The sequence below is a fragment of the Stegodyphus dumicola genome, chromosome 9 (genome assembly GCF_044657685.1).
Source record: "Stegodyphus dumicola isolate Sdum_Otavi_A_Nest chromosome 9, ASM4465768v1".
In the NCBI taxonomy this organism is placed as follows: domain Eukaryota; kingdom Metazoa; phylum Arthropoda; class Arachnida; order Araneae; family Eresidae; genus Stegodyphus; species Stegodyphus dumicola.
Window position 1 is genome coordinate 139,280,365 of NC_140776.1, and position 21,820 is coordinate 139,302,184.

The window sequence follows — 21,820 nt, forward strand, 5'->3', positions numbered from 1 at the left end:
GTTTAATGCCAATCATTGTATTGTTATTAGCTGTGGTGTGACTCCCTTAGCCAGAGGATGTTAGAAAGTAAAATACGGGGATCTTAGTCGGCAGAAAAATCCTATTTATAGCACGCTTTCTTCTTTTTGTTATGCACAGTATTCCATTCCTAGATTTTGTAAAGGGAGACTATTTTATCGCTGGTAGTCCGAAGGTCCAGATATTGGACATGTGGATTTCGGACTTTGTAGTGTGATGGAGAATCTTTTAAAAAGAGTAATTTCATAATACACTCACATTTGTGAAAATTGCAACACCAAGAAGGAATCGTCATAATTGAATGCAATTTAATACACAGTTGAGTGGTAGTGGTACAAATAAATGATTAAATGTTCAAAGCAAAAAAACAAGAACAAGAGATCAGAATCAGTATTTTGTGTGGCCACCACGCGCCGCAATAAGTGCTGCTGCACGACGTGGCATGGAGTCAAACAAAGTTTGAATGTCTGACTGAGGAAGAGCATTCCATATCGTTTGTACGCGTACCCAAAGTTCGTCTGCAGGCGCAACAGGACGAGGATCACGAGCAAGACGCCGACCAATGACATCCCACACATGTTCAATTGGCAACATATCCGGGGAACACGCAGGCCAAGGAAGAAGCTGTACCTGCTGCGCTGCAAAGAAGGATTTAACAATCCGAGCAGTATGAGGGCGGGCATTGTCCTGTTGAAATACAGCGCCTGGCAAGCTTTGAAGGAAGGGAACAGCTTCGGGCTGTAGAACTTCACGGATATACCGGTTGCTGTTCAGATTGCCCACAATTCGTAGCAATTGAGATCGTCTATGATATGCTATGGCGCCCCAGACCATAACTCCGGGTGTTCGTCCACTGTGGCGTTTGATAATGCACTCCGGAAGGTGGCGTTCACTGGCATAGCGTCTGACACGAATGCGGCCATCATGGTACCATAAATTAAAGCGGGATTCGTCAGAAAAACGACATGCTGCCAATCAGCACGCCAGTCTCTATGCTGATTGGCCCATTGTAGCCGCAGGCAGCGATGGTCGTGCGTTAGGGGGATCCTGTATAAAGGAGTCCGTTCGCACAGTCCATACTGCAGCAGACGTCTACGAATTGATGAAGCACACAATGAAACACCTGTAGCTATTGACCACAGTGCTGCCAATTGTCTAGAGGAAGCTGTACGGTCCGTCCGCGCCATGCGGACCAGGTGTCTATCATCGCGAGCTGACGTCACATTTCGGGGTCCACTCCCGGATTTCCGAGTTGTCCGACACTCGTCCGTCCACTGCTTCCAAACGCGCATCACTGTGCTGCTGTTACGCTGCACACGAGAGGCTACTGCACGATACGACAATCCAGCTTCACGAAGGCCGATGATTCTCCCTCGTTCAAACTCTGTAAGTTGTTCAAATCTCGCTCTCTTTCGTCGACGAGGCATAAGTACAGATTGAGTTAACGTTTACCACTAGCAGATAACCCCCGATAACCATACACGCCTCGCTACAGCCGTCTCTTTATTCGGATCCATCAGCCGTTCAGAGGGCGCTGCTCAGCATACGCATGCGCTACGGATTTGCAATTCTAATCATTTGCATATCATGCGCTACTTTGCATTTCCTGAAAATTTCAGCTCACTCGCGTAAGTCCTTCATGGTGTTTCAATTTTCACAAACGTGAGTGTATAAATATGACAAGTTTCTTTTGCATTTTAATGTGAGCCATCATAAAAAAGTTATTATTAAGGGTACTTACTATATTATGAAAGGTAACGTCTGGATAGAAAATTTCAGCTTAGCCAGTCCAGCGTTATAAAAATAGCTTCCAGGAAGTATGCAAACTGTTCAGACACCTTTATAATATGGAAGACTGCTAAATACTAGTAGTTTGGGGAGACCTAGTTTGAAATGGAGATGAATATGCTGTTTCTATGGGTGTTTCTGGGACTTTGCCTATGTATAATACCAAATACAAGGTAGATTTCTTAAAAAGTTCCACCACCAAAGCTTTCCTCTTTTCGATAGATAGTCCTGGTGTTCTTTGTCATAAACAAATAATCCAGATTGCATGTAGCCTTGGAACTCCTAATGAATCTATGTTTGATTCTTAAACTTCTGATGCATTAATCTGTAGAGAGTTTAATCAAAATTAAATTCAGCTGTGATTAAATATCTGAAGTGCCTTGCAGATGGTGGGTATCTGTGGCATGGAGTTTTAATCAGTATTGGTAAGCCATAAAGCAATTAGGAGAGTTTTGTTAGTAAACCACACAGACATAAGTTTATGGTAATTAAATCTTTATTTTATTTGTGCTATGACTTCTTTCTTTAGCTCAAACCAGGTTACAGATTAACTGTGTATATATAAAAACAGAATACTTGAAAGTTTGGGGAAGTGCTTTGCCAGTGATGCTAGCCTTCATAATAATTCCTTGCCCAATTCTGAGAATTACTGTAGCCAAGTGTTAGCTTTTTGCTAGCTGAGTTTGCTCATTCTTGTAGTTTCTTGAGCCAATACTTGATAGGAATTTACTTGGTGAATAATCCAAGCGCTAATTATTTTGAACTTTACTTTGGTAATTAATATTAACTTAAATTCCACAAGCAGCAGAGATTAATTTGTAAGCACAAGCTGTGTATTGTTGAATTTAAGTTTTAGTAAAAAGGTGTTTAAACCTTCTCCTGAATTTGAGCTCTTTGATTAGATGAAGCAATAAATTGTTTGACAGTCTTATCAGGAGCCAGCTTGAGTAAGTGAATTGTTTGCTGTAAAAACTGTTACTTATCAGGAAACTGCTGTAATACATCAAGACATAATGCAGGAATTATATTTAACAGTGTTGTTGGTTGTGCATTAGCACTGAGGGCGTAATGAGTACGTTTCCTAAAGCACAGAATTAAAGAATCATAAACCAAAAATTTTAACTATGAAATCTTTATTTAATAAAATAGGATAATTCTGCTTAACTTAAGCATAACAAAAAGTAATAATGTTCACGGACATTAAAATTGAAGTACTCAAAAGAATAACTTACATAGAATCATCATCAGTACTAAATATCATCAGGCTTACCTATATTATGCAATAAGAAAAATAAACAGGAACATACTTTGCCATCATACCTGAAAGAGAAGAAAGTACTACTGGATTAGACCTTTGGCCAGGTACAAGTAGCTAGGGTGAAAATCAAATATACTGCATTGCACACGAGCTTTACTTTCTCTCGCCAATATATACCTTGGCGCACGTTCGTTTCGTATGCCTTTCGAGTTTCATTATGCAAAATACCTAAATTTATGCTAACATTGCCCCTGTTTTGTTAATGAAACTCATACCAATTGTAATTCATTCCTGCAAAACTGAAATTTAGCTTTAAGAATTGGTTAGTCATAATATCAGCAACCATTTGCTCTGTTGAAAGATAAGCAAGTTTTACTATTCCTTTGTTATTCAAGTCGCGTATATGAGGAACTTTTGTATCAATATGTTTTGTGCATGAACTGAATTTTTCAGATTCTACAAGTCTTATAGTAGACTGATTATCTTCAAATACCTTTATCGGTAGAGTTTGGGGTAGATTGAAATCTTCTGTTAATTTTAATAGCCATAATAGTTCTTGCGTAGCTTGTGATAGTGCAACATATTCAGCTTCTGCTGAGGATAAAGAAACACAAGTTTGTTTTCTTGAAAACCATGAAATACCGTTCCTTCCTAATAAAATAACACTTCCTGATGTAGATTTTCTATCTTCAATATCTTGTCCCCAATCTGAATAAGCTGTAATATTAGGTTCTTCACTCGACGAAATTTGTAAGGATAGGTTCTTTGTCGTGTTTAAGTATCTAAGGATTCTTTTTAACAGGATTCCAGTCCTTTTAACGTGGATTATTACACCTTCTGCTGAGTATGTGAGTTGAAGCTGTGACATCTGGTCTTGTGATAGACGATATATACAAAAGACTTCCAATAGCTTGGCGAAATTTATCATTTGAAGTTAGGAGATTTTCTTCCTTGTTTAGGTTATAATAGTTCGTTTCCATTGGTGTGCTAGCGGGTTTCGCTTCTTCAAGTTGAGATTGCTTAACAAGTTGATTTATTTTATTTTTCTGTGATGAGAGATAACTTCTATCTTCCTTGCTATTTATTTCCATGCCTAAGAAATATTTAGCTTCACCAAGATGCGTTATTTGGTAACGTTTCTTTAAATCATTAATTGTTTGAAGAATTGGTCCTTCTTCTGTAGAACTTATTAGGATGTCATCAACATACACTATTAAATTAATTCTTTTATCACGAACCACTTTTGTGAAAAGACACGGTTCTGCTTTGCTTTGACTGAACCCCAGATTCTTCAGTGTATTTTCAATTTCTGCATTCCAGCACCTAGCTGCTTGTTTGAGACCATAAATCGACTTCTGTAATTTACAAACTTTATGTATTTCTTCCGGAACCACGAATCCTTCTGGTTGTTCCATATATATGTCTTCATTTAAGCTGCCATACAAAAAAGCTGTTTTAACATCTAGTTGATGTACCTTGGCATTATTATACGCTGCCCATGCTAAGAAAACTCTTATCGTAGTGTGTTTCACTACTGGTGAAAAAGTTTCATCATAATCACTGCCATATTTTTGAGTAAATCCTTTGGCTACTAAGCGTGCTTTGTATTTTATGTTTTTACCAGTTTCATCATATTTTGTCTTAAACACCCATTTGCTGCCTACTGCATGTTTTCCTGGTGGTAATTCTGTAAGTTTATAGGTTTCATTTTCTTTTAGAGAATGTATTTCTTCTTGCATAGCCTTGATCCAAGCTTCTTGTTCACGTTTTGGTAAGTTTAAAATTTCTTCAAAGCTTTCTGGATCTTTAATTTTAAGTAAGATTGATTCTTCGTCTTCTGCTTTATAAGAGAATCTTTCCAGTGGGACCCCTTTGGTTGATCTGCTAGAAACCCTTCTTTCTACATTTTCTTCACATTTAATTAACTCTTCGGAACTTTTTGAATCTTCTGTAAAATCATCGCCAAGAGATGTTTCTTCATTATTTTCTTCATCTTCTTGCGAGTTATTGAAGTGAATTAATTCTAAATCTTCAGCATTATTTTCTGCATGATTGTCAGATAAAGATGCGTTTTCTGAAAATTTAACAGCTCTACTTACTATTATATTCCTTCCACCTACATAAATCCAGTATCCCTTACTTCGTAAATCGTATCCTACGAATATTCCTTCTTCAGCTCTGTTGTCGAATTTACGCCGTTTTTGTTAGTTCACATAATAAAATGCCGTACAGCCAAATACTCGTAAGTGACTTAAATTTGGTTTTCAACCATTCCACAATTCATATGGTGTTCTATCTCTGGCTTTAGTTGGTAACCTATTTTGAAGATATGCAGCAGTAGCTGCTGCTTCAGCCCAGAATCCTTTCGGAATTTAGAGTTTATTAGCATAGCTTTTGTCATTTCTATTAAAGAGCGATTTTTCCTTTCTGTGCCGGACAATAAGGAACCGAAGTTTGGTGGAAAATGCCGAGTTTCTTTAAATAATTTTCAGTACTTTCGTTACAGTATTCTGTACCGTTGTCAGATCTGAGAACCTATATTTTCTTTCTAAATTTATTTGTTGTCGATGCAACATACTGTTTAAGTTTGTCGAATACTTCATCTTTTGAAGTAATAAAATAAATTTGAGTATAACGCGAATAGTCATCAATGAAAGTTACAAAATATCTTTTCCCTCCTAAGCTGTTGACTTCAATTGGCCCACACACATCTGTGTGCACACATCCAGTGGATTTTTAGATCTAAAACTAGTTTTGGGATAAGGTGTTTCAGTTAGTTTCGCTTTTACACAAGTAGAACATTCCACACTATGAGTGCATTTGCCAAGTTTAATGCCGTCTGCCAAATCATTTTTCTCAAGTGTTTTTATGGCATCTGTATTTTTGTGGCCTAATCTTTGATGCCATTTTAGTATACAATTTGTATTTGAACATGAAACATTATTAGCTAAGTATGCTTTCTCATCAATTGGGTTTACGATCAATTTATATAAACCTTGCTGAGCGTTGCCGTCGGCTACGAGTATATTGTTATGCTTTATGTAACACTTATTACTATCAAATGTAACAATGCAACCTTTATTGGTAACAGATTGAACAGAAAGCAAATTACTATCTAAACCTGGTACATACAATACATTTTCCAATTTTATTTGTGTAACCTGACCCTTTAAGTTTTGAACTTTAAAATACCCTTCACCAATACCATAAGAATTTAATTTAGCACCATTGGCTACAGTTACTATTTGTTTATTAGTCATTTAACTGAAAGAAAAAATTCTTATCTCTTGTCATATGAGTTGAGGCTCCTGAGTCGATAACCCATTCTTGCGTTTGCGTGTTTTCATGTTTATTTTCCACTTTTAGAACTTGATTAAACTGAATCTGTGTATTTTCAGTTTCAATACTTTTAAAATACTTATTTTCTTTAAGTTTTGTTATGTTTTCTACACTTTGCGTATTTGCTATTTGGCATGCATTACTTTTATAATTTTGAGAATAATTTCTTACTTTACTATTATTTACATCTGTTTTCGGGGAAGTTCTAATGTTGCGTTTTAAATGAAAACAGTCATTTATCGTATGGTTATTTCTCTTACAATAAGTACAAAATTGTGTAACATACTTTGGTTTATTTTCGCTTTTACTTTTTAAAGCAACTGAATCGTACTTTTGAACTTTCTTAGTTTCCACACGTCTACAATACTCATCTATTAGTTTGTTTTTAACATATTCTAGCGACAATTCAGCTTCCAATTTACTTTCTATTGCAGTTATTAAGGAATTTGGTAAAGAACATAGTAGTATTGCTATTAAGTTATTTTCTTTAATTTCTTCACCTATACTACGCAGCTTTTCAGCCAACTCTAGTACTCCTTTGATATGTTCCTGCATTTTAGAACTTTCATTATATCTAATGGAATATAGTTTTCTAAGAAGAAATAACTTATTTGTTAAATTTACACGTTCATGGACACATTTTAACTTCTGCCAGACTTCTTTTGCAGATTTACTATGTAAAACATGGATAATTTGCGAATCCGAAATGTTTAGACATATTAAAGCTTTAGCTTTACGTCATTCTTTAACCAAATATCAGTATCAGTTTCCAGTTTTTCTTCAAATACAACATCATCTAAACCTTCTTTTATTAGAAGTTGTTTTATTTTAAATTTCCACAATGAATAATTTTCATCTGTTAATTTTTCTATACAAATTGATTCTTTTAGAATAGACATTATTACTTGTTACAATTATTCTTATAAACTTTGTAACTAGTTTTTTTTTTTTTTTCAACAAAGAGTTTTTAACACTTTATGCCCCTGGAATCTTACAACATTACAAAATTTTAATTTCTCAGTCTCATAATCTTTTGTTGGTTGTGCATTAGCACTGAAGGTGTAATGAGTACGTTTCCTCAAGCACAGAATTAAAGAATCATAAGTCAAAAATTTTAACTATGAAATCTTTATTTAATAAAATAGGATAATTCTGCTTAACTTAAGCATAACAAAAAGTAATAATGTTCACGGACATTAAAATTGAAGTATTCAAAAGAATAACTTACATAGAATCATCATCAGGCTTACCTATATTATGCAATAAGAAAAATAAACAGGAACATACTTTGCCATCATACCTGAAAGAGAAGAAAGTACTACTGGATTAGACCTTTGGCCAGGTACAAGTAGCTAGGGTGAAAATCAAATATACTGCATTGCACACGAGCTTTACTTTCTCTTGCCAATATATACCTTGGCGCATGTTCATTTCATATGCCTTTCGAGTTTCATTATGCAAAATACCTAAATTTATGCTAAAAATTGTGAAAAGGTTTTTGGAAAAATTTGAAGCCTTTAGTATATTTTCTTTTAAAAAATTATGTTTACAAATGGCTTGTATTGTTATAAAGTTACCAAATAAAATCTATTAATGTGTAATAATCTTCTTCACAGTATTCATTTGAAAGCAGTTAGTTTCCCATATAAAGACTGTATTAATAATACGTAAAATTTATTAGTAATATGAAATATTCATTTTGAAACAAGCAGTATTAAGTCTTACTGTTATAATGTTATTTTCTAAAAATTATTTCTTGCATAAAAAATAAAGTTCATATTTCAGTTACCTTGTTATGGAACTTATGGATGCAAATTTGTGCCAAGTTATTCAAATGGATCTGGATCATGAAAGAATGTCTTATCTCCTGTATCAAATGCTTTGTGGAATTAAACATTTACATTCAGCTGGGATAATTCACAGAGTAAGATGAATAAAATCAGCTGTAGTTAATTATATATTGATCATTGGATGATCTTAATTTTATGTCAGTTTTTATGATTAATTATGTATAGAATTGGAAATATGTGTTGCCAGAGTTTTATGTGATGAAATATTTCATGAAAATATGAAATTTTGGTATTAGTATGTTTGTAAAAAAACAACAACAAAAAAATTTCATTCTAAAAACCTAACCTTACCTTGTAGTAAATCCAAAACAAAATGATTGTAACTCTTTCATGTTAATTGGATTTTCTTTGTCTTAAGCTAATCCTGTTTGATTGCTTTTATCTCAAGCAGTGAAATAATCTTACCAAATTATCTGTTTTTTCATTCAAAATATTTTTTAATGCAAAGGCGACTGTAATAATGTAATTTGCAGTTACATAGCATTAAGCTTTTGTAATTTATATACACTTATTTGCAAAATCATAAGGCACTACTGATGTGGTGCTGCTTTGCTGCCAAACTTGTCATGTAACTTCTAAAAATAGATATGGACATAATTAACATTATGACATTATTCAGCCAATGGCCAACCAGCGGAAATCATAAAAATAACAGTACTTCCTTTATATACCTTGTCGGTATATTTCCTGTTACTGGAAAAGAAAAAGAAATTTGTGCTGGCTTTAGTATTGGCACATAACCAACTTGTAATATTATTTATATTAATTAAACTTGAAAAATATATGAAATTTAATGAATTTTTGTATGATTATAAAGTAATAAAGCTTTTGTGTAAATTCTTTCAGATGCCATATGTAAATTAAAAAATATTAGCAAATTACAAAAAGTATATTATTGAATAGCATTTAAGGGGGGAATCGAACACAAATTATTCTATTTTATTTATAAACTGACTCCTCGGTGCAAATGACTTCAAAAATCACAAATTTTTACACAAATTAAATATCTTGGCCATTTTTGGTTATATGGGAATCTAACTTTTTGTATTTTAAAAGGGCTCGAATATTTATTTCATCCTGACCTGTTTGGGAATTCTTATTAACGCCATTTATTGCTTTATGTAACGAGTAAAAATTTTCCTAACTATTTAGTATATGGACTTGGAGGAACATACAAATGTTATAAATTAATAATTCTTACAAAATTTGTTTCTTTAAATTAAAAAATATCAAATCATGAATATTTGCATCATTTGAAACATTTTTAAATTGGAAGTACAGGTCTACATTCAATGATAGCGAAAGTGTAAAGCCCAGGCAAGGATTTATTTAAACATGGCATATGTATAAATTATAGAAAATTTTGAATCAGTAGGTTTCATGACAATGATCTCTTTTGCTATGTGAGTTGTATATATGCTGTTTAAAGTAGAAGTTACTCATTAAATATATGTTTTTTCTCCCATAGCTAAATATATTCTATTTTGTTTTGTTAGATATTCATTTAAATTTTATCTTGAATGTTATATTTGTTTTATGTATATCTTGAAATGTGATTCAATCCATTTTCTTGCTAATGCTTTTCTAATAATTGCAATAAATGTATTATTTAACCTTTTTAGGATTTGAAACCAAGTAACATAGTTGTAAAAGCAGATTGCACTTTAAAAATTTTAGACTTTGGTCTAGCTCGAACAGCAGGGACCACTTTCATGATGACGCCATATGTTGTGACCAGATATTACAGAGCTCCTGAAGTCATTTTGGGAATGGGTTATAAGGAAAATGGTAATTTTTAAATAGTATTTTTATTAATATTATTAGCACTTAAGAACTCAATTTTCAGATTTGCAGCTATAGTGTAAACTAAATGCTTTAAAATTAATATATGTATGTAATATTTTGGCAGTCGGGCACATGAATGAAGCTTGGCAATGAAATGACGACACAGAAGGCTTTAAATTTACAGCTCCCTATCTTTATTCAATTGAAAGGCATATTATAATTCTTTACTAAATAGGATTAAATTCAATGCGTCATAGTATTCTAACAAAGGGAGGCAGATGAGAAAGCAGCAGCATAGATCTTAATAGCAGTGGAAGAAAGCGGTCTCTGTCTCACTGATGCAAAATGGCGCAAGTTCTCTATTTATAGAAGCGGTTACGTAATAGGCTGGCGATCCTAAAATTGCGGAAAGTTAATTAGAGGTTGCTTGTTCGCATAGAGCAAAGCCATCCTATTTTTTATATTTTACATATATATATACATATATATTTGTCATAGTAGTTTTGATCATGTGTGATTTAAAAAAGTCTTGGTTTTACTGATAGTGATGAATATTATGTCAAAATTCTCGATGAGAAATTTAATTCAGTTGAATTTAATCATTTTTGTATATAGCATTCTATGTTATCATTATATTGCTTTTTGTCGGTGTGTTTGTGTATTCCATGGTTTTTATTTTTAATCACGTATAACCATTAGTATTATAATAGAAAAAAATATCTTTTTAAATTTAATGAATTTAATTAAAACTATTTTATTAAATAAAATATATAATAATTTTTTTTTATACACAGTCTGTTAATATGGAAAAACAGTAAAGGGGAAAAAATCGCTAAAAGCAGAGACATAAGTATACAACATCATCTCTTTTCTCCCCTTTCAGGATCTTACAATCTATTTTAAGATGTAAATTTCTTTCAGTTCATTTATTTATTTTCAGTTTAATAATCCATCATCGTTAACAATAACACAGTATTGAAAATCAAAAGATTTACGGAAAATTGCCAAAATTCAGTACAGTTATGTTAGCAGTTAAAAAAAAACACCTTCATTTGGAAGAGTCCACCAATCCACACGAGAGGACTTTCAGGCTAGCTGCGTATTTAGAGTGCGCTATGCCACGCCAAAACTATACATTTACAAACATCCATGTCTTCTCTTGGATTCGAACCCAGGCCCTTTGGTACCATAGTAGGCATCCTTAACCACTATACTGTCTGGGCAACAAGTTAATAAAAACATAATATGTCAAGTATGTGAAAAATGCTGAAATTATTCTTTTAAACTTAAAAGAATATATGTTTTAAATTTTCATCCTGTTTGGAATTGAATTTGGGAGTGAGATTTTGTTATATAAGTGAAATGTGCAATTTTTGTTTTCACCATGATTCTCAACTTGAGATCTAAGGCCCCATTACCCATTGCTGGGGATTACATAATGATCTGAAAATATCACAGTATTTGCATTATAAGGGAAAAGAATAATAATTTTTTAAGGGCAATTATATAAGTTCCAAAAAGTAAGTGTTATGTATTTGATATTTATATGATTATTACTTTCAGTTTGTTGATTCAATTAAGGGTTACTCTCAGATTTTCCACATTCTCACTAAAGTTGTAAACTCGTTGCAAACTGTGGAGACAAATGTCTATTTGGGTATTTTAGATGTATTTCAATGATGCTTCCATTGTGACCTAAATTTTGCATTCTACATTTCCTATTAAGATATGCACACTTCTTGGTCATTCATGCTGTTGTTCTGCCCATGCACACAGTAATCTGTTTTCATTAAAAAAAATGGTAATTGCAAAGTCTGGACACCAAAATTAGAGGGGAGAAAAGGGAACATAATGGCTTTAAGTGAGCCATATTACTCTGTATGTGTGCTGAAAGCTAAGTCCAAGATTTTGCAGAAGACAATGAAACTGCAGTAGAAAGTGCACTGCTATTCTGAAATTCTCGTAGAAGAAATCATAATGTGCAGTCATACTGCCAGAAATGTATAAAGAAAGGAAAGTCATCTGAAAAGATGCTACTTGCATACCTGGGTTGCCTCATAAATACTCTTTTGCAGCCTTTTAATGAGGGGGCAGATAATCAAATAGAACCATTATTACTTTCATTTTGTTGCTGATATCATTAAAAAATTTACCAGTGGTGTGAATCATGAAACGCTGATGTTCCTGAATTAGTTTTTGGTTGCACTGTGCTGTTGTAATATGCCCTCATGTGTAATGTAAATACACTGTTTTCCTGAAAGACTACTCTGTGGAGGCATTCCTATCCTTAGGCAAACAGCCTTTGCTTTCTTTGGCATAATTCATATTCCAACATTGTAAAGAAGATTGCTCGTTCTCTTCTGCTACCGCCATTAAAACAAAATTGAAAATGTTGCGATAACGGATTGCATTGTGTTAAAACTAAGTGAAATGTCAGTTCCTGGTACCAGTTATAATGAAAGCTTTAAAAAAAATATCAAGTAAAGTTTTAAAATAATATATCTTGAAACGGTCTAAACAGAAATCTAAGTGTAAAGCCAAGAAATTATAAATAGTAGAGCTGAGAGAGTGATATTTAAATCATGTGAATAATTTTTAAAAAATATATTACAGGATGACTGAATGGTTCATGGAGCATTTCATTAAAGAGGCTAGAAGGCATTGTAACAGTGTGGGGTTACCATCAAATTGCAAGATTTTAGTAACCATTTTTAACATGTGATAATGTCAGTGCCCCTTTTCTTGCCCCCGAATACTACGTCATTGATCCAACCAATGGACCAGGGCATAATACATAGTATTAAATGCCACTATAAATCAGAGTTCCTGAAAAAAATTCTTTCAAGTGACCATTATTTTCCACTTTGTAATTATAAAAAAAAATTCATCTTCAAAGACTGCATTTATTTGTTAGCTGAATCATGAAATTTTGTTTCCCAAACAACATTAGTAAGTGCCTGGCATAATGTATGGCCATCTTCTCTGTTTATTGAAACTGAGAGGGATGATAGTGATTTTTCTGGTTTTAGTGTTAGTGCAGCAAGGGTTAAAGCAAGAGAATTTCTTTTATATTCAAAAGAAAATATAAATGAGGAGGCTTTGCAAGAAGAAGATATTGTTGAATGGATGATGTGTTCAGATAAGCCTACACTGGCATATCATACTGATGATGAAATCATTGGCTCTGTTTTGAACTCGCCACAGCAAGAAGACAGTTCCGACACCAACACAGATAGTGAATCTGATAGAAGTGAGAAAATGTCTTTTAATGAAAGTCTGGAACATGGGAAAAAATACCTAAAATTTTTAGAACAACAGAGGTGTGTCATAGAGCAAGACATTACGACTCTGTATAATTTACAATAAAAAAAACTTTAAAAAAAAAAAAAAAAAGGTACTCTGGAGCACCCTAAAGTTTTAAAACAAACCTCCATCAGAAAAATGTTTGAAACGTAAAAAAAAAAATTCAATATTTTATGCTTGATTAATATATCTTATTTTTATATGACTACTGAATACATCCCTAATGCTTTTAAATATCCCCGTGATCACTAATGTAAATGAATAATATAATCAATTTATATATGTAATAATAATTTAATGCATATAATAAATTATTGTAATAATGTATATAATAATTTAATTAAATGTATCTAATACGCCTTATTTATGTTGCACTTTTAGTCTGAATATTATGATTTACCTTTTCTGTCCTGAAATCCTAAAATCCGCACAACCTCTGGTCCCAAGCTTTGCGGATTTCTGGACTTTTACTGTATAGGTATAAAAATGAAAAATTCTTGCTTAAAATAGTTTTTTTTTTTTTTTTTTTTTTTTTTTTTTTTTTTTAGAACGTAATGATGTTTTAGTGAATGATTTTGATACTGTTATGTTAACAGTAGAATGCCAAAGATTTTCATGGTAATAATTAGCATCACACCACTGAACACGTGACATGCTCAACTTCTTATTATGCAAGCCTTTTATTGCAGTTTTGTGAGCTGTGAAGAGTTAATAGAGACTGCTGCTTCCAGAATTATGGTTTCAGAATTTTCTTTCATAATAGATTTCTATAAGAGCTGATTAATCATTTAGGGGTTTTTAAAAAAACATTTTTACAGAAAAAAGTATTTCCTGATCATTAGGGCACTTATATGCTAACATAGCGAAAATTGCTATGCTGATGGCATCCAGTTCTTTCTATTTAAAAGTTATAAATATGGGCGATATGCTGAACAGCATAAACTTACTATGTTGTGTGAAAATTTTTTTGTCAGATTAAGTATGTTGACTGTTTTTAAAATCCATTCGTCATATTTAAGAAGAAACTGTTTACATCTCCTTCAGTGTTTCCAATGTTAGAAATGTATATAATGCATTTTATAATAATAAAATGCTTAGAAGTAATTAGAAGAAGAGAAATGAGCAACATAAATTGACATAACATAAAATTAACATTGTCATAATGTAGGCCTGCAGTTTAAATTTCTTTAAGATTTCTGATGGAAGGTGAAGAAATTTTGCTTTATAGTTTTGAATAAAATAAAATATCTTCATATTGTAAAAATGATTTTACATCAAGGTAATAATACTTATTTTCTTGCAGTGGATATCTGGTCAGTGGGTTGTATTATGGGTGAAATGATAAGAGGCACAGTTTTATTCCCAGGAACTGATCGTATCCTTTTACTGTAAAATATTTATCTTCAAACAGTAATGTATAAATACTGTATATCATTTATGGAAGAAGCTGCGTACTGTATTGGTATGTTAAAATTTTTGTTGCCTTTGACTGATCTGATGTAGATTTTTTTAAAAGGCAAGTGCATCTTTGTAATATATTTTTAATATACTGGTTCTAAAAGAAATCATAATTTAAAAATCGGTTTTGTTAAATTTAGTGAAAACTCAATTATATCATTCATTAAAGTTCTCTACATTTCTTATAAAACACATGCAAGGAAATCCAAATTAATATACACAGTCCATTCATGGAAGATATTAAGATGCCTATCCTTGCAACTATCCACCCCCCTCCTCGATGCAGGATGGGCTCTGCTTTATATTGCTGCTAAGTGTGAGTCAAATATAAGTTAATGAGCATTATGGTTATTCATATAAATATGTTCAAAGGTGTTCCAGGTTTGAAAGGTAGAACTGCAGAGAGCAGCTGACATCTTTATAATATTTCACATGCTGATAGTTTTTTAAATGATTTGAATAGTTAGTCTGTAAGTATCATTATTTGGTGTTGATGTTTTATTGTATCTTCATTATTGATGGGCTTATCTGTATGTTCGCTAGTTTTTGTGCATTTTTTAGTAAGTGCATATGTCTGCATGTACTAAAAACATGTTATTTGAAATCAAACTACTGCATTAATTATTAGTATCTGTGACTCATGCCCAGTAGATTTTTTTTGTAGATTTTATGTAAGCAAGAGAGGCCTCATTCATCACCAGATTATCTGATAAACCAGTGTGCTGTGGAATCTGATGACAAAGATTTTGTTGAGTAGCCAACCTATTCTGTTGACCAAATGTTTAAAGACTGATTTTCTGGTCATTTGAACCCATAGTTTTTCCTTTGATTTGCCACACTTTTTTTAAATTGAAAAATCAGTGTTCAGCTATACTGATGGAAAGAAAAATTTCCAATACTAAGGAATTGTGCTAAATAAATGAAATTTGCTAGGCATGTTTATACATCTGAAAGATGTCTATTCAGATTTCGCATTTGACACATAAGTGTGGCGCTTGTAGTACTACTATGAACATGCAAATCAAGTTTGCTCTAAATGCATGCTGTAAAGTTCATGAATGTTTTTTTTATTGTTGAGATTTGACGTTGTGAGTTAGTCAAGAATGCCTTTAAGGAACAAAGAAGCAGTTTTTCACACTGAGTTTGAATGAGGTCATGTAATAGAGCTACGAGGAGGTGGCTTTCTTTTTGCTGTATTCCAAAAAGACTTGGCAGGAATGTATCCATTTTGCATGATTGTTAGCAGCACTGGCTGAAGAAGACTTGGTTCTGAGCAGCCACACGACACTAGTAACAGGGAAGACCACTGTGTTCAGCGTATGGCTGGGACTCATTGTATTAGGTCTGCAGCAGAAATTCGAGCTATAGTTGGCACCACAGTGACACGACGGACTGTTACAAATAGGTGGCTTGAAGGACAGCACAGCTCCTAGCCAGATGCCCTGTAGCATCCATTCTACTCACTTCAAACCACTGCCATTTGGGGTGAACAGTGGTGTCAAGCTAGAGCTCATTATGAGGACGGAGTGGAGATCCGTTATGTTTTCTGATGAAAGCTCCTTCTGTGGTGCCAATGATGTCCGTTTGTTGGTTAGAAGGAGGGCAGGCGAGCGCCTGCAACCAACTTGGACAGCAGGAGCACTCTTGTGGTTATCCCATGCACTTAAAATTGTACATCAGTCTGGTGATTCAACATGTTCTGCTGCCATTAACAAAAAACCTTCAAGGGGGTGTTTTCAAACAGGATAACATTCACCCTCATATCGCTATTGTAATATATCCTTTAAGAGATGTTGTACAACATGCTGTACAGAGTGTTGACAAGTTGTCTTGGCCTGCTAAATCACCAGATCTTTCTCCAGTCGAGCAAATATGAGAGAGACATCATTGGTTGCTAACTTTAGGGTCATTCAAAACCAGCGTTAAATGTCCCACAAAGGCATAGAACTCCATCCCACAAACTGGCATCCGGACCTGTCCAACACAATGCATGCACATTTGCACGCTTGCATTCAAAATTCTGCTGGTTACACAGGTTATTATTGTACCAGCATTTCACCTTTGAAATGACTCTTCTCGTGCTTGCATTAACCTGTGATCCTGAAAATTTAATCCATTAAATGTATTACTTATATTAATGTATTGTTGAAATTTCAATACTGTACATTAATTTTTTTTTTTTTTTTTTTTGTTGGAGGATTTTTTTTTTTCAGTCAGTGCATTTGGCTGCTAAAACCTGAAAGACACTTTTAAAAGGTTAAAATTGAATTTGTTTAGCAGTATTTTTAACATTTCTAGATAGACAATACACATCATTATCTTATAGTTGATTTCACATGTGCTCTGTTCATGCACAGAAAATTTACATTGGATGTTTTAGTCCTTAACGTTAAATTCAGATATCGATCAGTGGAATAAAATTATCGAGCAGCTTGGAACTCCTTCGCAAGAATTCATGAGAAGGTTGCAGCCTACTGTTCGTAATTACGTAGAGAATAGGCCAAGATATGCTGGGTATTCCTTTGAGCGGCTCTTTCCAGATGTTCTTTTCCCTGCTGACAGTTCTGAACATAGTCGTCTAAAAGGTATGCCAGTATATTTTCCCCTCTTTAATTTTTCTTCCTGTTTTGTTGTATTTGATATTGTAATATCTTGTTATTTAACAAATAACTATATTTATTATTGAAGTGGCAACGCCATATTTGTATGATGTAACCATTACTCAGCAACGTAAGAAATTGTTTAAAATTAGAATTCTGAAGTTTTACCTGTGAGTAGATGCATGAAAAATTAACTAAAAGACTGTATTCAAATTATCTATCTCCATAAACTAAAAAATAAAATTTATGTTTTACTGAGAAAATTATCTGTTATTTTGTCAATTACCGCAAAATATATTGCAATATACAGAGCAATGATTTCAGCAACATTTTGTGTATTATTTTATTCTGTATATAGTGAATTTTTAATTCACGGTAACAGTTTCAAAATTAGTAAATTTTAAATATAGAAAATAAATGATAATTTTAGTGATTTTGCTGCAACACTATATTACTTTGAAAAGAGATAGCATAGCATAGAGAAACTTTGCGGAAGGAGAAAGCTGCAAAAATATTTATAGATTTTATATATCCATGATAGGGTGATGATTTTAATCAGTGGATTTTTATGAAAAATCATCACTTTACGTCAAATATTCTTTTCTTTTTTTTTTTAATGAAAGAAAATGTGTCAAAATCAAAATAGGAGATAATCTGTAATGCTTTTAAAGAATCTTCATTAAAATAAAATAAAAAGAAAAGGATGGAAGGAAGAAAAGCTAAATTATCTAAAATATTTTAAAGAAGTCATGTTAGTACGATGCAAGAAATGTGTCACTAAGGCTGCTATCACACGTCGGTTTGTTTTGGAAGAACAACTGTTTCGAACAATTTTTCTGCTTTGTCACAACAGCCAATCACCATAGATAGCTTTGGGGTTAACACAGGGGAAACTGGTTCACCAAATTACAAACAAGCTGATAGCTGATTGGTTAAAAACGAATAACTTGCAGTTTTTTTCGGAAAGGAAGGAAAAAGTCTCACGTCTTTCTTTCAATAGTAAACCAGGTAGAAAAATTGTCCGAAACAATTGTTCGTGTGAAACAAATGGCATGTGACATGGGCCTAAGGATGCTATCACACATCAGTTTGTTTCGGAAGAAAACTGTTTGGAACAATTTTTCTACTCCGTCAGAACAGCCAATCACCATAGATCGCTTTGGGGTTAACACCAAGGTTCTTTAATATACTAAGGTTAGGCCAGGAACAAAAAAAGCGTGCCATTGGTTGCTGGTAGTGACGTCACCCGGGAGACAAGACGCATCGGCCAACGCGTCTGCTACATGATTTTGGTAATGGAAAAAATGTAAACTAAAGCAAAATGATCATTTTGTATGTGGTAGATACACCGGAAATTCCGGGTATATACTTTCCGATTAAGTATTTTGTTAAAGAAAATGTTTATTTTATGCACAGAATTCGTACGAATGCTGAAAATAATTGTAAACATTAAATTCTTTTCGTAAAGGAAAGCATTAGAAAATGAAAAATGATATTTAAGTTAATTAAGGGAAATAAATATTGTAAAACAAGGCATTTTTCAATATTTTTTCGTAGTATTGTTTGCACTAAATAAATCTTGTTGAACAGAACACATGATGGCATAACTGCTAAGACCATGGTAAAAACATAATCAAAAAATTATTTATTTTCATTGCTCATGCACTTTTTTTAATACAAATGAACTTTGACATTCCATGAGAAATATATGATCGTGATTTTCAGTTTAAATTGCATATCTCAAGCAAAAATATATATAAAAAGATTTGACTTAACAAATTCATATTTAAATACCATAAAATTCTACAAATTTCTTAATATCCGTCATTATACTTTTAAATAGTATACTTATCGCATTCTTTTTAAAGTGAAAAGTCACTTCATACTGATTCACTTCAGATTTTAGCAGAAGTGCATATATTTTCAGTATAATCTAAAAGTACTCTTATAATCCCTTACACTCCCAAGATTTCTATATAACATTTATCCTGACGTGATTATTTGCTATAGTAAATAATCTTCGATATTGGCATCCTATTCTTCCTTCCATACATTAAAAATGGAACAATTAAAATACATTTTCTTACACATATACGCACAATAATAATAATAAACTTGCCCTACATCTTAGTTTTGGCCCACCAGCAGCCGAGCAGTAAAGTCGCTGAACAGTGGTAGTTCGGTCCGAATCCCGCGAACGGCTTGGCGTTTTTGTAGTTTTCCTCATGTGTAACGTGTATACGAGCCAGTTTCCCTGAGAAAGTCCTCCACGAAGGCATCACACCTATTGCGCAGATAGCCCTAGTGTGTTTTGCCATAGTTAAGTACACTACCACATCTTAATTTCAATTCAGCCTGTACACAAATTAAATATTTTTAATTACTAATGTATTTTATCAGGTTGTGTCTTAAAATACTTTTGTTATACTCGAAATATGTGTTCAATATTGAATTATTTTTCTTTCTCTTATAATTAAAAACAAGTTATATGGAATCAAAATTAAAACATATGCAGCAGTTAAATAACACTGAACAGAATATCTTACTTCCTCTTTCGCTATTTGTGTTCTAGCATTATACACAGATTTGTTTTCCTTCAGGTTCAAGCATGTGTAAGTTATATCAATTAAATTACCTCACACATTCCTGTATGCATCAGTTAAATAACACTGAAAGAAATATGTCACTCACTCATTCGATGTTTGCATCATAGTGTGATTGAGAAATTGTTCTTTCCTCACGGTGAGGCATGTATCAGTTTACTTAGTTCGCAAAGCTTAACCCAGACGCTGCTTCAATACGTAGAATTACGTTTGTGATGTAAAGAAAGTAACCAAAACATGTGAATGAAGTTGGATACACGAATTTATTAACTAATCATTCAGGTACTCAGTATTGGTAAACATGACACTGAGTTTAAATATCTCACTACGATGTAAGTCTCATACACAAAATGAAGATTATGATAAAAGATGATTTAAAATGAGAAATTTTTCAATTTAAATGTAAAATAGCAGTAAAATGAAAAATAAATGTAAAATTATATCACAGTTATGTATGAAAACTACATAAATTCATTAAAAAATAGTTATTTAATTACTAATGTATTTTCATCAGGTTGTTTCTTAAAATACTTTTAAGAAATTTTTTATCTGGTTGTAAAGAGTGTTTTCCGCCAAAAAACGTATTAACGTGTATAATTCTGACACAACGCTATAGCACAATTTGCCACTTCCGCCTAGGTATAATAGCAAATTAACAACACAAATCAAAATCAAACTGTTGATGCAACGAAAGTAAACAAACGCCAAGAACTAACGCTGTCACCCACATGACGTCATGCGTATGTGGCATAACTTTCTCCCTACACTGCGCATCGCTCTTGCCCCCCCCCCCCCGGTTAACACAGGGAAAACTGGTTCCCCATTAAAAACAAGTTGATAGCTGATTGGTTGAAAACGAACAACTTGCAATTTTTTTGGAAAGGAAAAAGTCGCACGTCTTTCTATCAAAAGTAAACCAGGTAGAAAAATTGTGTGAAACAAGTGCCGTGTGATATGGGCCTAACGTGTCCATCCGGTCAAGTGTATCTAATGATGAGTGCATTAATTCAAAATTAATAATGAATTTATCCAAGTAAGTTTGCTGAAAACACCATCTTCTCAAAAGTCTAAAATAGATCAGTAAATATGTAATTTTTTTATGCTAGAAATGCAACATTTTTAGGATAGAAAACCTTTATTTGTGCATCCTGAATACAAGCCCTCAGCTAAATATGGCATAAGTGGTTAATTATTAGATGATACATGTGAAGAATAAATAGAGAAATGCAGTATTAGTAAATATCAAAACTTGAAAAATGTAAATAAAAGTAATTTTTTCTATTCATAAAAAATCGAAATTCTTAATGCACAGATAAAAGTTTTACTACATTTCCTCCTCAAATTATGAAATCCCCACCAGGGCTGAATTCCTCCTGGTTAAGGGAGTTGGTTATAATATGCAAATTCAATCAATAATCTGCATATGTGTTTCGTGTTCGTACGATAGATAGAACAGCACATTTCGTTCAAATTATTGATCCATCATTAACATCACGTTAAAGTGAAAACTTACATACTCGTTCGTATCTTTGCTCTTATATCCATTAAAAAAAGTTGGAAAACAAATTTAAATGTAAAATTTGCAGTTTTATAACTGGTTATGCAACAAGTATGCAAAAATGAAAAAAAGAAATGGAAAACTCACTCTATTTATTCAGCACTTATACTTCATTTATTTATAAAGATATGACCATGTAGAGTGGCATGACTGGCTCTATTTGTGAGATTGTTTTGTCACATATTAGCTTATATTTTAAGATATTTTGCTTTTTTATATTCTTTATCAGTGTAAATGCCATCTTAATAAGTGTATGTTT

General features: G+C 32.8%; 1 protein-coding gene across 3 annotated transcripts in view; it reads left to right on the plus strand.

Annotated features, from left to right (window-relative positions):
* Positions 1-21,820, plus strand: part of bsk (mitogen-activated protein kinase dJNK) — a 57,009-nt gene that overhangs the window by 20,125 nt on the left and 15,064 nt on the right. For all 3 annotated transcript variants that reach the window (XM_035357691.2, XM_035357693.2, XM_035357692.2), the window contains exons 5-8: positions 8,190-8,328; positions 9,877-10,042; positions 14,646-14,717; positions 17,200-17,385. In XM_035357691.2, the coding sequence (XP_035213582.1) occupies positions 8,190-8,328; positions 9,877-10,042; positions 14,646-14,717; positions 17,200-17,385 (563 nt within the window). The remainder of the gene's footprint in view (positions 1-8,189; positions 8,329-9,876; positions 10,043-14,645; positions 14,718-17,199; positions 17,386-21,820) is intronic.